The 13,735-nt window shown below is 47.2% G+C and overlaps 1 protein-coding gene across 1 annotated transcript in view; it reads left to right on the top strand.

Moving 5' to 3' along the window:
- LOC144133111 (protein-cysteine N-palmitoyltransferase HHAT-like protein) overlaps window positions 1–13,735 on the top strand; it is a 32,687-nt gene extending 18,952 nt beyond the window's left edge. The window contains exons 8-16 of the mRNA XM_077665968.1: window positions 775–885; window positions 2,097–2,291; window positions 3,510–3,743; window positions 5,652–5,767; window positions 6,567–6,773; window positions 8,035–8,070; window positions 11,305–11,506; window positions 11,722–11,866; window positions 13,059–13,735. Coding sequence (XP_077522094.1) covers window positions 775–885; window positions 2,097–2,291; window positions 3,510–3,743; window positions 5,652–5,767; window positions 6,567–6,773; window positions 8,035–8,070; window positions 11,305–11,506; window positions 11,722–11,866; window positions 13,059–13,177 — 1,365 coding nt within the window. The 3' untranslated portion in view covers window positions 13,178–13,735. The remainder of the gene's footprint in view (window positions 1–774; window positions 886–2,096; window positions 2,292–3,509; window positions 3,744–5,651; window positions 5,768–6,566; window positions 6,774–8,034; window positions 8,071–11,304; window positions 11,507–11,721; window positions 11,867–13,058) is intronic.

Raw genomic sequence — 13,735 nt, 5'->3', positions numbered from 1 at the left:
CATCTAAATGGGATCGGTGATCGCATGTTTATCTTATGACGTCATCTGGCGTTATATTATGGATACACAACTTACTGAGTTACAGCAAACAGGTGCTATTAGCTCTACGGGGGGAGTCGAGAAGTGTGCTAACGACCAGGGCTTATTTTATCTACACAGAAAAACTGGTATTCTCGAAAGAGTAGTTCAGTAAAACCGAATAAGGCTATAAGTTCTTGTAAGACAACACGGCAATGATTTACTCTCATTTATGATGTCCGTGAAGCAACTCACTTTCAAGTAAGGCGCCATGAGCATGAGGAGGTGGGGAAAAACGTTTATTGAGCGCTTGAAAGTTAGTTGGTCTCAGTCCATGAGCCCAATGGCCCTTTCCTCCAGTTACTTCTGGACAGTGAGGTCCTTGCTTCGCAGGGTGGCCTCCCAACGCTCATAGGTTGTGTCAAATGTTTCTTCTGAGTTGAAGTTTCTTTGGCATAGCCATGTCATGTCAAACATCGTGCCCAGTTCTCTACATAACGGGCAGGCCGGGTCATGTTTGTCGAGATACGATTAGTTCAGAGTGACTGGATTGGGCACCACAGTGTTAGCGTGAGGCGCGACCTTGTTGCTCGACTTACCTAAGGCATCTTTAGTGCTTCCACGTACGTATGAATGCTAGCTGCAAGCAATCCGTCTGCTTTAACTTGTAAGAAATAGGCTCTCCTTCTCAAGTGATAATGCCACCGCTAATCAACTGCGATCCCCCGGTGATGCCGTTCTTGCCCTCATGTGCAGGACATAACGAATTGGGGATGGCGGACAACGAAGTTTGTCGTCTTCGAAGCATGGAAGTGGTACCTCCTGCATCCCGTCTTGGCCAGGGCCACCGCCCACTTCGCCCCATCGGTGGGTACACGACGTGATTACAAGCATCAAAGAGTAACAACACCTGAAGCACATGCTTTCGTAATGTTTCAATCTTGAACAAGTTCGAGTCTAAACTAAGTAGAGAAGTGTACGAAGCTTACTGCTGCTCCAAGGTTTTGCTGCTCGTGTGTCAGCAAAACCTCGGTAAACGTTTGCGGTAAAGGGTTTCCTTATCTGGATAGCATGATGTCCCGTAGGCGTCTGCATGATGGTCGTTTGTCAGGTTACAGTGTTATTGCGATGATTGTATAAATGTGACGCACCGTTGTAATAAACCAGTTGAAGTTCCGCGCTCTGTCCTGTTGGTTTCTTCCTCGTCCCTTGTCTTTTTTGCGCAGTTTCAAGATGCATTCAATCTCATGGCGACCGTTGTCATCGCTCTTGGCTCTATTTTCGGCAGAGCTCGTCGAGTACTGCGAATCCGTGTTATAACAACATGTTGTGAATTCTCAAGTGCACTCCAACAGAGCACGAAAAGCCTCTGGTGCATGTAATTTTGAACATAGCTAAAGAAAATCAGTAGCGGCTGTTTGTCGAGAAAGAAGGCAAAGCAGCAACCATATTCCAGTCCAACCAGTGTCTCGTCATCAGGCTATTTGATTTTAAGCAAGAACAGTTCCTATGCGAAACATGAACTTGTTCAAGTAAGAGTGGTCCTAATTTAATAAGGCGCATAGTTCCAGCACTAGGACTATTAGTGGCGTCCGTAGCCTAACGGTACCAGCAGTAGTGGTAGTAGTAGTAGCAGTAGTAGCACCAGAAGCAGTAGTAGGACTAGTAGTTATAGTAGTAGTAGAAATAGTAGTAATAGTCGTAGTAGTGGTAGTGGTAGTAGTAGTAGTTGTTGTTTTTGTTCTGCTAGTAGTGATGATAGTGATGGCATGCGTCGTTCAAGCGCTCCATAGAAATGTGTGAACGTCTGCACTGTGCAGCTCACCTGCGCCACACAACAACGCGTTTCTCAAACAGTTTTAATTTCAGTCTTCAGCGCAACTCTACCTTTGTTTTTCAACTGAAATAAAAAAAGCTCTTGGTTTCAAGCCTATTATCCTGCGAAAAAATGGAATCCACAAGGTCTCATATCCTAAGCAGTAAGATGAGTAAACAAACTGAACGGCTCATCCAGAGGGGTTGTAAATGGGTACAGATTTCTACCTTCGCGTGATCTCACCGTCCTTCTCACCTTGCAGCTCCTTCCTGTGTTCTACGCCACCTACTCGATGATGTTCGTGGCTCGGACCTTCAGCTGGGAAGTGTTGGTCTTGTTCCTGGGCCAGCACGCCGCATTCTATGCCGTCTCCAGGCTTCGCAGACCCGTGCTGTGCTACGTTGTCGCATTCGTGATGCACTTCCAGAAATTCGTGCTCACATACGACGCCGTCGGTGTGAGTCGAACAACCAATCCTTGTGCTCCCTTCATCGCGCTTAATACTTTGGTTCCCACGCGTACTGTGAAACGCCAAAAAAAAACGAAAAAACTCTCTTAGTACCGCATTCATTTTCCTCGCTTCACCAGACATTGAACAGGAAGAACTGCCGCAGCCAGAAAAACGAAATCCGACATTTGCTGGGAATTAGCTCAGAGACACATTGCGTTCATTCGTAGCAACATGAAGTCAACAGCAGAAGCCAGGTTATTGGACATACACCAAGGGGACAAAAGTTTGCGGGACGCGAGTTTTTGGAAAAACATTTATTGTAGCTCCACCTCGCTACCAAGTCGCCTGTTAAGGCGATAGCCTTCAATGGCTCATACTCGCGGTGGCCGTCCGTCCGTTACATCGCCACCTAGGTCACGTGATATTGTGGTGTCGCGTGACTTGTGATGTCACGTGATCTTAAGGTCACGTGACCCTGAGACCAAGCAACAACTGCCATCGCGCGTCGCGACTGGGTAGTGAGGCGGAACTACAATAAACGTTTTCGTAAAACTCACGTCCCGAAAACTTTTGTCCCCGATAGTACAGCCTTTGTGAAACGTTCAGAACCTAGGGAAGTTAGCTAACCGGCTCTGCTGTCTGCTGAGCGAAACCACAGTGGAGGCTGGAATGGGTGACAGCGGTTCTGAGCCTTGATAGAAATAAAGATGGCGTTCGCAAGTATATAATATATAATTGGTTTTTTTGGGGGAAAGGAAATGGCGCAGTATCTGTCTCACATATCGTTGGACACCTGAACCGCGCCGTAAGAGAAGGGACAAAGAAGGGAGTGAAAGATAAAGGAAGGAAGAGGTGCCCGAGGTGGAGGACTCCGGTATAATTTCGACCACCTGGGGATCTTTAACGTGCACTGACATCGCACAGCACACGGGCGCCTTAGCGTTTTTCCTCCATAAAAACGCAGCCGCCGCGGTCGGGTTCGAACCCGGGAACTCCGGATCAGTAGTCGAGCGCCCTAACCACTGAGCCACCGCGGCGGGGCCAAACGTAACAAGAAACCGCAAAACAAAAACGATACAGAGCACATCTCCCACACAGCTAGTTGCCATTGTTTTTTTTTTCGCTCATTGAGAAATAGCGTAAACGCTGCGCAGTTTTTTTTTCGGCAGAGAGTCGACCACGTGATCGACTCTTTAAGTTGGGTCAACTGTCTTCTCTCTTCAGTACATGTATCCCAGGTACGGACTGATGCCGTACCGAGCGGCGTTCGTCGCCTTCCACTGGAACCTTATGCGTGGTATTAGCTTCAGCATCGAGTTCATCCGCGCCCAGCGGGCCGAGCCAGACGAAAACCGCCGCCAGAAGTGGCCGCCCTACTGGAAGACGCTCGCCTACTGCTTCTACCTGCCCACGATATACATGGGACCTCCGCAGAACTACGACGACTTCTTGCTCCAGGTATGTTCCGCGGTTGTACGGGCATGTCGGCTCACGTCCAACAGGCTCCATTTCGAACTAATTACCGTTCAACTAACGCCACGCAGATATGGCAGCACATTTGACTGATTGATCGATCGATTGATTGATTGATTGATTGATTGATTGATTGATTGATTGATTGATTGATTGATTGATTGATTGATTGATTGATTGATCAACTTTTATTTCCATCAGAAAAGACACTGCTCCTCGCCCCAGGCACGCAGGCCTGATAGACAGGGAGTTGCGCGTCCGCGGTTAGAGGCTGGCTGGCACTTCTTGACTGGTAGCGGCTTCTTCCGCCTGGTAGATGGTGGTGCGCTGGAGCTCAGGGTCCGGGCTTCTTAGCAGGGTCTCCCAGGCTTCTGTACTATCAATATTTTTGCCCACCCCGGGAGAATTGGGGCGCTCCCAAATTATGTGGTCGAGGGTACCTCTCGCCCCACGGTGTGTGCATCTTTCATGCGACCTCCGCTCTAGGTACACATGGTACGCCTATACCGGGTACATAAACGTATTAGTTTGTAGCCGTGTCCAAGCGACAGCTTCTCTATTATTTAATTTTTGTAGGGGAGGGGGGCACCAGCCTACGTCCCAATTTGTAATGCTGAGCACAAAAAAAAAATTCACAGAGACACCTTCGCGCCCGTGTGTTGGCATGGTGTTGTGTATGTGTTGGCAATGCAATGCAACCGGATGTGAGGTCACTTACATATTTTAGGGGTTGCATTCAGCGAGTGGAAACATTTCTCGGTTACTGAGGTCCACGTATGTTCACGAGCCTTGTGTAGTGCATGGATAAAGGCTCGACTATAACCCACCATTGCAAGGGCGGCAAATTGCTCCGGCGTAGCGACACTTAACATAAACATTAACTAAACTAAAACCTCCCGTGGCAAAGTCTTTTCGGCACTCGTATAACCAACCAAGACCGTTTTTAACTGCCGCAGAATCCATTTTAGGTCCAGTTTGGCGTATCAGCCGCGAGAAGCGAATGTATTCCATAGAGCCATGTAGTACCCTGTCCATCTTCTTCGATGAATGACGCGAATAGGACGAAGTGTTAGACCTGAACTAAAAAATATCACAAGTGGCGACCATTGTGGCAAGACCCAAAAGCTAGATGCGTCTTTCAATCTGTCCATTCATATCCAGCAATTCTGGACAAAAGCTTTTTTGAAGGGGAACCAGTTTATGAATGCAATTTTTTCATACGTTGTAGGATTTCACTATAATAATCAATATATCCGCAGATCTGCCGTGGGCAGGCTTGCATTTTTTGCTATGAACGTCCTTCCTGCCGTCAAATGTGTTCCCGATTGGTTTTCTATGGCCGTCTTAACTGCTAGATTGCGAGTGATCCAAACACTTCAATAGAAAGATTTTGCTATGCGTCAGAATAATGGGCTACTGCCTTCAGTATTTCCATAACAGTACTTTACAATGTACCAATATTCAAAATTTCTGTCCAAGAATGTTGGACATGCTAATCGGTCGAAGACAACTATTAAAATAATTTGGGGTCGGGAAAAAAGTATTTTAAATGTCACTGGCATTCATGCTTTAGTGAACAGATCCCGGTGTCTGAAAAATTCAGTGGTGGAATGATGTTCCGGAGACCCTGCATTCTTCCTTGTTCGCAAGGAAGAACCCCGTCGGCAATCCCCCAGTATGGGCCCTAAAACATCACTCCATCTATGAGCTGGTTTGTGACCGCGATTTGCTGACCTTTACAACGCCTTCCCCAAACGTATTTTCGTGAAACTTCTCCGAGACCTGCTTTTTTCGAGTGCTGTTCTAATCGGTGGCTGTCAGGAAGTCCATGGGGTTCCCGCAAGCCTTACGCATGGATTCTTGGTAGAAATGCCCTGCAATTCACTTCCGCAGATGAACAACACGCGTCCAAAGTGCACTCTGCTGGAGGTGGCTACCTGCGTCGGACGAATTCTCCGCAGTGGAGCACATTTTCTGCTCATGGAGATCATGTCTCACTACTTGTACAGGTCAGTGATTTCCAATACCGTCTACGGGAGCAGAGGTCCCGTTGGTCATGACAAACTTCGCTCATAATCTCAGAAACGCAAGTCGCGTATTTGAGAAGTAATACGTAACTTGGCGCAATTAGTCGGCTACTGTCAGAAGATGGTTGACTAACCCACATTTGCTCCGCAGCTGTTTTTATGTCACAGTCATGCCGAATCTGGCTGTTGAACGCTAACAGGTTAGATGGTGATCTAGTAATACGCCCATCGCTTGAACTACACATCTCGCTATGCACAACAGGGCTATCCCTTGCCGTGAAACAGCAGTCAGAACAGTTCCACAGAATGGCACATGTTGAGAATTACAGGGCATATGCGATCTACCGAAAAGAAGCGTGACAAGAGAGAAGCGTCATCTAACGGCAACTACAAGAGCGATGCTTCATCCCGAACCCTCTTTTAACGACTCCAGCCTTTTGTAAAAATAACCGCCCGGTGGCGCTTCCGGCAGGCGGGAACTCTTTGGAACCACGATGGCCACGACTCAGCAAATACTCCCAGTTCCGCCGTGGCTACCCCTAGTCGATCACACAGCGGCCCGTAAGCGTGACATCACACAGTCGGTGCTTACTCTTTCATAAATAATGGTTGCATCGACGCAAATTTTACTTAGCTCAAAAGTCGGAGCATCACTGGTGGTCGTCCGGTAATTTTTTTTTCCTGCCTTATGAACAACTATAAACTTACCAGCTAAGCCCATGACGTACTCATTCCTTCTTCCCCCGTCCCCATTTTTCTTTGCCCTGCTCTGATTTTACAGTTCGGCACTGTCCAAGTGGCCCATGGTAGTCGCGACGCTGGACCTTCCTAGCCTCGTGGGCCTTGGCTTGGCCTTACTCTTCAACTTCTACGCGCGCTACCTGTTCACGTACGGATTTCCCGGCGCCCTCGGACGCGCCGAAGGCTTCGAAGTCCCGCCGCATGGAAAGTGCATTGCGAGGATGTCTCGCTGCTCTTTCTTTTGGAGGTCAGTACCCGGACTCGTCTTGTGCACAGACCGTTCGCGAACGAAGCCTGAAGTTCATTGCTCGATTACATGAATTCATTACGAGCCTCAGAAGACGGACTGATTTACAATAGACGCCTTTAGCAGTAGCGTGTACCCTGTCACCGTTACCGTTAGCGGAGTTCCGGGAGCCCGCCCACCACCAGCCCTCACGCGCTGATTGGTCGCGATGCGGCAGGCGAGCGCGCAGCTGCCGGGCTCCTAGCGCCATCTGACGTCCTCAAGGCGATTTACGCATACGCACTGATGACGCGCGGGCCCCCGGCACTCCGGTAGCGGTAACTGTGACACGGTATGCTAAAGGTGTCTAAATAAGGAAACAGTGCCAGAAATTCGAGACAGCTCGCAGTTAGTCCCGCTAAGTCTACTGGCCTATAAGGTTCTGCTCAGTACCACCCAGAACACTAGACACATTTAGCATACCGTGTTGCCATTACCGTGACCGGAGTTCCGGAATCCCGCCCACCGGCAGTAAGCATGCGCTGATTGGTCGTGATGCGGAAAGCTTGCGTGCAGCTGCCGGGTACGTGGCGCCATCTGGCGGCCTCTAGGCGATCTGCGCATGCGCAGTGGCGGCGCACGGGCTCCCGGTACTCCGATCACGTTAACGGTAACACGGTACACTGTATACTACAGGTGTCAAATCTCAATGATGATAGGTGCTAATTACAACGTACAGTGACTGCCAAAAATATGCAGCTCTAGTGGTTAGCTTCTCAGTCGTGTAGTGGGGCTTTGTAGCACTCTTGAAAGTGCTAAGTTTTGAAGGGATGAGGACGAGGGTTTGTTTTATCTTCCGGAACAGATGCGAAAAGAGCACCAAAGAACGTCCTGGAAAGAAATTCGGTGGCCTGTATATTTTTGACCAATACTACATCAACGAGGAACGCGGCACCAGCTGTCAGGGACTGATAGCTGCACCTTGCGCAACAAATCTTTCAGCAGGGCTGCATGTTTATTTGTTGCGTAGTGGAGTAGGTCTCTGATTACGGTAAGGAGCAAATTGTCTAGGGAGTCTGGAGACCATACTGTCACGGTCCAGTCAGAACTGAGGACCTGAATCGAAATCGCCAATTGAAACATGTTCTTGGGTTTCACGGAGCAAAAAAGCTTGCTCCTGCTCGCCGAATGGAATCTGCCATGAAGAAGAAAGTAATAAATCAGAAGCGCTTGCTTAGTTACGTATAGTACGAGAAAATACCTTGTTACATCTTCTTTCCAGGCACTTCGACCGGGGCATGCACCTATGGATACGAAGGTATGTCTCTGGATTGTGCATTCTCAACCATAAATATCTATGTTTGTAACACGTACCGACATTCGAATGCGCATGCATTTTTTTTTATTTTCTCGTTGCATAGTCCACATAATTGGTTTCTTGGCGTTAAATCGCCGCACGGACTGCGTGGGCCATCTTGCATGAACATCTGACCACGTATTACTTGAGTGCACCATGCAGGTATTAAGACAAAGGGCCAGAGGTCATTGTTTTTTTCGCGCCAGAAATTTCCTCCAATATTTTGAGGCGTTTCATATCACCGCTAGGAGATTCTTTTAGAAGGGCAGCAAGGAATGATAACGCAAAAGCTTTTTAACAAGAGCATCTCAAGTTTACCTAGGAGCATAACAAATTGGTATTAATTAAAATTCTATGGAGAATTTGTAACGTTTATGAAGTGTTAGTTCCAAGTGGAATATAAGAAGAGATAATTATACACGAAATTAATGCTGCGTTTATAAGCAGAAACCGATTGATTAAGTCCTCATGCCCTCGCCAGTTGTTTCATGTGATGGTGATGAATTTCATGTGCTTCATATGATGGGAGGAGGTTGGAAGGGGGGAGACATTATTCATATTCACGTCATTTCCAAAAATAATTTAATTATCCACACATTTTCATCTTTGTTTGTTGATTTCTTTCTTACCTATTAATTTACCTATGCATTCATCACAATTTTCCAAGCCCGGAAGACGTACCTGAACCTGGCCGATTTTAAATTTTCCAGAAAGAATTAAAGTGACCAAGTAACTTAAACAGAAATTACAACTGGGACATTTGAAATAATAAGCACCCCTTAAAGCTGGGATCTAGGCAGGCAGGCGATTATGGCCTTGTTTGCTCTTCTCGAGAATAATAAAATTATTAACAAGATTAGTAAGACATTGGAAACGCCAATTTCTAGAGGAGAATGACAGTCGTAAATTTTTTCGACATCCAAACAATTCAAGACTGTCAAATTGCTTTCATAATCCTTTGAAAATGAAAATACGCGATTTGAAATTACAACCCTTGAGCAGTGAACTCACTGTGATTCTAGAGTGTCAGCACATTTTATTCGCCCCACGTGGTCCGCACTGAGCCCGAACATCTTAACATCTGAATAAAGAAGTGTCATTACAGCTCTAAGTATGACCCACGAAGGCACCTTCCAAAAGCTATGACGTGTGTATCCAAGCACGACGCTGTCACCTTTTGCATTATAAAATCTGTGCATTTGCCACGAAAGTTTCCAGGTTATTTTTGGACCGATGCATATATCACATGCTGTGAGTCATTTAATACGTCGTTGGCGACCAAACGCTGAACGCTCCTCGGACTATAAACTGTTTTCTAATCGTATGCTTAAAGGGAAAGCGGGTCTTCCATTTTTTTTTTATTTCTGCGACCATCTTGATCATAATTGCTACGAAAGTGTGTTTTGTTACGTAGAGTTCAAAAGTGTAGTTAGATTTTAAAAGCCTCAACTAGAATATGAGTTATAAGGAGTTCTGTGGTTTTAATTTGGCTCTTCGTTGCATGTCGCTAGTCAAAAAACTCACAAAACGGTTATGAGTGTGTAACGCGATGTTCTGCGATAGCTGTCTAGGCGTTTAATTTTGGGGATATATTCCTAGCGCATTGGTGTAGTGGCCAAGTGATGCACCGCTGCACTGGCAGGCGGCTGTTCCAAACAGAGCCACCCGTAGACTTATGCTACCCAGGTTGACCATGACATAAGGTCACGTGACATTTGACATAACCGCACCCACCGGTTACGCCGACGGCGACGGCAACGAGAGAGCCAGGGACGGGCGCCTACAGTTATCGCTGTAAAATGTTCATAAAATATTAGAAATATTCACAGAACTGCATCACCCAAGATGCACATTGTGCGGTGCTGCTGTTTTTATACTTGTCTAGATGAAAATAAATTGGTAAAAAGAAATGTATCGATAGGAAGTACAAATGGTTTGGCTGGCACTGTAGGAAAACCACGAATTTAATTTAATGCGTAAACTCAAAGCCAGAGAAAAACGGATCACCGCGCAGCTTTACTCTTAACCGAATAAACTGATACGCAGCTCATTTCAATTTCCCTGGGCAAACCAGAAAAAACGCCCGTAAGGCAAAGACTCAATTTTTAAAATCACTAACGGAGGTAAAGGGGCTTGAAGTCTCTCTGCACTTCTCGGGAAATCGAGTCGCAGGAAAATGGCTCTAGCGTTCACCTGGCTGCTCAGATGTCAACTTGAAAGATGTCAAACGAAAGTATTATAAACGAGCTTTCAAATGGTACCAAAAATGGTGGCCATAGGGAGGCAATGTTTCGGAATTGCGATCGCATGAAGTGAAACGTCATTTCGAATCTCGCGCTTCGTTTTTAAGCCTGGCGACTTTGAAAATATTAATTTATTTTTTCTACTTTGGATTGCTTTGTGTGTGGATATTTTGCGGAGATATAGTGTGAGGTATATTTAGAATGGAAAACTGTTTTTCAGAAAATCGTCTTTCTCGCAATTTTTCTTCGATCTCAAGACCAGCATCCCTCCTTAAACTCTTTCGCTACAGCGCCAAAGGCCATCTGACGTATCCTTCTGATCAAAACTCCCGCGAGTGTAACTCAATCCGAAGTTTTGTGGACGTGCTGCGCCATCTAGTTTGTATGCTAAACAACTTTTTATTAATGCAGTTTTGGTTTTATTGTTTCGACATGAGGGGGCGCCGTGAAAAATGAAACTTTGTACGGCCGCAGTACCGTAAGCCGAGGAAGATGGCGTCCGCATCGCCGCGTTCTCCTCGAAAGCGAAATCCGACACCGAGCACTTCGGCCGGCTTCAGTTCCGTCTTTTGCGACGTAAGCAGCGGTCATGAGTCAGAAAACGACGTACAAACGTCGGATTTCAGTTCGACAGCGAGACTTCGTCTCAGAGGCCTGGAACGTGAGATCTAACGGAGGAAAAGGTAAGATGAGGTGATGAGATTAAGAACTTTATCGACGTATACGACGGCCGCAGCGGTCCCAGGACAAGGCTAATTGAACGTCAGTTCGAGAGGTCCTTGTGTTTCAGAGGACTTAGGAGTAATTGGCCTTGTGATGAGGGCGACGACGATGATGGTAGCGATAACGGCAGTGATACTGATGGTGGTGGTCTGAAACCCATTGTCCCAGGCGGCCTTTGCGATGTCGCTCGGGATGTCTTCTCTTTGCCATCATTGTACCGCACACGCAGGTACATCTACGAGCCGGTGGTCGGTGAAGGTAAACGCCCCGTCAAGTTGGTGCTCGGGGCGGCCGTGGCTTTCTGCTTCACCTGGGCATGGCACAGCATGGTGAAAGGAGACGCCATCTGGTGCTCACTGAGCGTACTCGGCATCGCCCTGGAAGTGCTGGTCACTGAGATCAGGAAGTGCCAGGCCATCAGGAAACTTGAGGTATATAATTGCACCTTCACTGTGCTTTGATGCAGAAAAAAAGAAATGAGAACTAAAAGGCCGTGCTATGTCACGTATGTGTTTCGTAACGTGCAAGCGTATAAGCTTTGGTACAAGGACAGCTGAGTGTGCGTCAACAGTTGTTTAAGTGATCGTCGTTTCACTTCTGGATCCACGGTGCATTTCCGGATCTTGTGTGTTCAACCCTGTGGCAGGGCCGCTACCTAGCTTCAGCTCACGGGATGCGAGTGGCCACGGCCGTGCTTGGCGCCCCTCATTTCCTCCTCACCATCTGCGCCTGCCTGTTCCATCTGGGAGACTTGGAGACTATCCTCGTGATCTGCAGGAAGACGGTTACAGGTATGTGCGGATTGCGTCGCGAGCATTATATACTGCACGTTGTTTGCGGCGTCTCTCCATCCACCTGCCGAATAGCACCTGTCAACCAAGTGTTGAGCTATCGTCATGTGCAACAGTGCTGAATTCCAGCATAAAGAGGGAGTAGTGACCAGGCATCTCTAGACAGACAGCAATTAGAAAGAAAAGTGTGGACTGAGCTTCGAAATTAGCTTCACTTCTACTTCACGAAGCCAGAGAGAAAAGAAATAGCTTTAGCTTTCATGCATCCTGCCAGTTTAAGTGTACTGGGATAACTGAAGTAGCTATAGCTCACCAGTCAGTGAGCGTTGTAGGTGACGCAAGCTGGCAATGATCAATACAATTCAGGAGAGCAAGCTGCCGGGCTAGTTGGTGATGCATGTTGTAAACTAGGAAGCGCAAAATACCGGACGAGGGACAGAGTAAGGGACACAAAAACAGGTTCACGAGCGCTACTACCAACAATACAAGGCGCTCGCGCGCTGCGCGCACATATATACAACTCTGCTAGCTGTAGAAAAAATATAACGCAGAGTAATAAACGGCGCACGATGGTTTTAACGATTGAAGTCATAGCAGAAATTTTGCCGGATAGGTTAGTTAGTGGTGAAATTTCATCCGGCACTTTTTACTGCAGCCCCCATGAAAGTGAGTGCTGACAGGGTTCACAAAGTTTTCCTGTGAGAGGAAGTTATTTTAGTGCGAGAGCATTAGCTACCGGGGTCATACCCAACCAATAATACTTGTGTGAAGCCTCTGAGTAACGCGGGTAAGCTCGGGTTAGTTCGGGGGAACGTCACATAAGCTGCAGCCAATGGGAGGAATCTCGGGTAAGTTCGGAGGAGTGTCGCGCCAGCTGTAGCCAATGGAAGGAGGGCGTCGACGCGCCAGCTGCCGCCGAGTGGAGAGAAGGGTGTGAAGATGAAGGGCGAGAAACGCGGTTGCGTGCAGATGCAGATGCCAGAAAGAAGAGGCGAAGAATGAACACATGCTTTCGCATGTCTACTCTTTTTAACTGCGTTAAAATCCTACCACTTTTTTACGAGATATCTTGAAGTTGTTTCATACTGATACCGTTGTCAATACTGCCGCCGTTATTGTCTGAATTGTCAATTTGTCAAGCTCTAAAGAAGCATCCAGTTTCTCCTCCTCTTATATTTTTCTTTGTTTTCAGGTTTTCCATTTCCTCTTATGCCTGTGCTGGCTGTCCTCTACTGCGCTTGTCACGCCGCCATAGACGCCGAAGAATGGGAAACGTCGGCAGCTGCCAAAAGAAAACAGGCTTCCTCCTAAACATACACTACTACTTAACCGTTAACTATGACACGAAGCATCTGACGACACAAGGCGACTCACACCGTCTGCTTTTCATTCTGCCTTCTTTATCATCAGTCTTCTTATCATCAGTCTTCAATGAAGGCGTGTGTGCGTATTTAGCCTCTCAAAGATAGGCCTCACCTTTGCAACCTTCGCCCCGAACGGCATCTTTATCGGCCAGAATAATTTAACGATTCCCTTCTGATTTCGTTTCATTTTCATTTTCCCCGCGCTTCGTCATTGGTTGAATCGACGCCACACCCCGAGTTTGCTATTCCTTTATTGGCTCCAACCCAAGCGGGGGCGTGGCATAGCTTGAGCCAACGATGAATTGAATAAAATAGGAATGGAACTGCCGTATTACCCCGGCCCAGAACAAGATCAGGCAGGACAGAGCCGTGTCGGAGTACTTAAATAGACCTCACAGCGACGGCGTCAGGAATTGGCGGCATGTGTCAGGGACGGTTTGGTCTTCAAAATCAGGCTGGGGGCCTGAAGCAAACAGCATCTGTGAATAAAACTCGTTATATTTTT

The sequence above is a fragment of the Amblyomma americanum genome, chromosome 5 (assembly GCF_052857255.1).
Source record: "Amblyomma americanum isolate KBUSLIRL-KWMA chromosome 5, ASM5285725v1, whole genome shotgun sequence".
NCBI classification, from domain to species: Eukaryota; Metazoa; Arthropoda; class Arachnida; order Ixodida; family Ixodidae; genus Amblyomma; species Amblyomma americanum.
The sequence above is the reverse complement of the archived record's forward strand: the minus strand, read 5'-3'. Positions and strand labels throughout refer to the sequence as shown.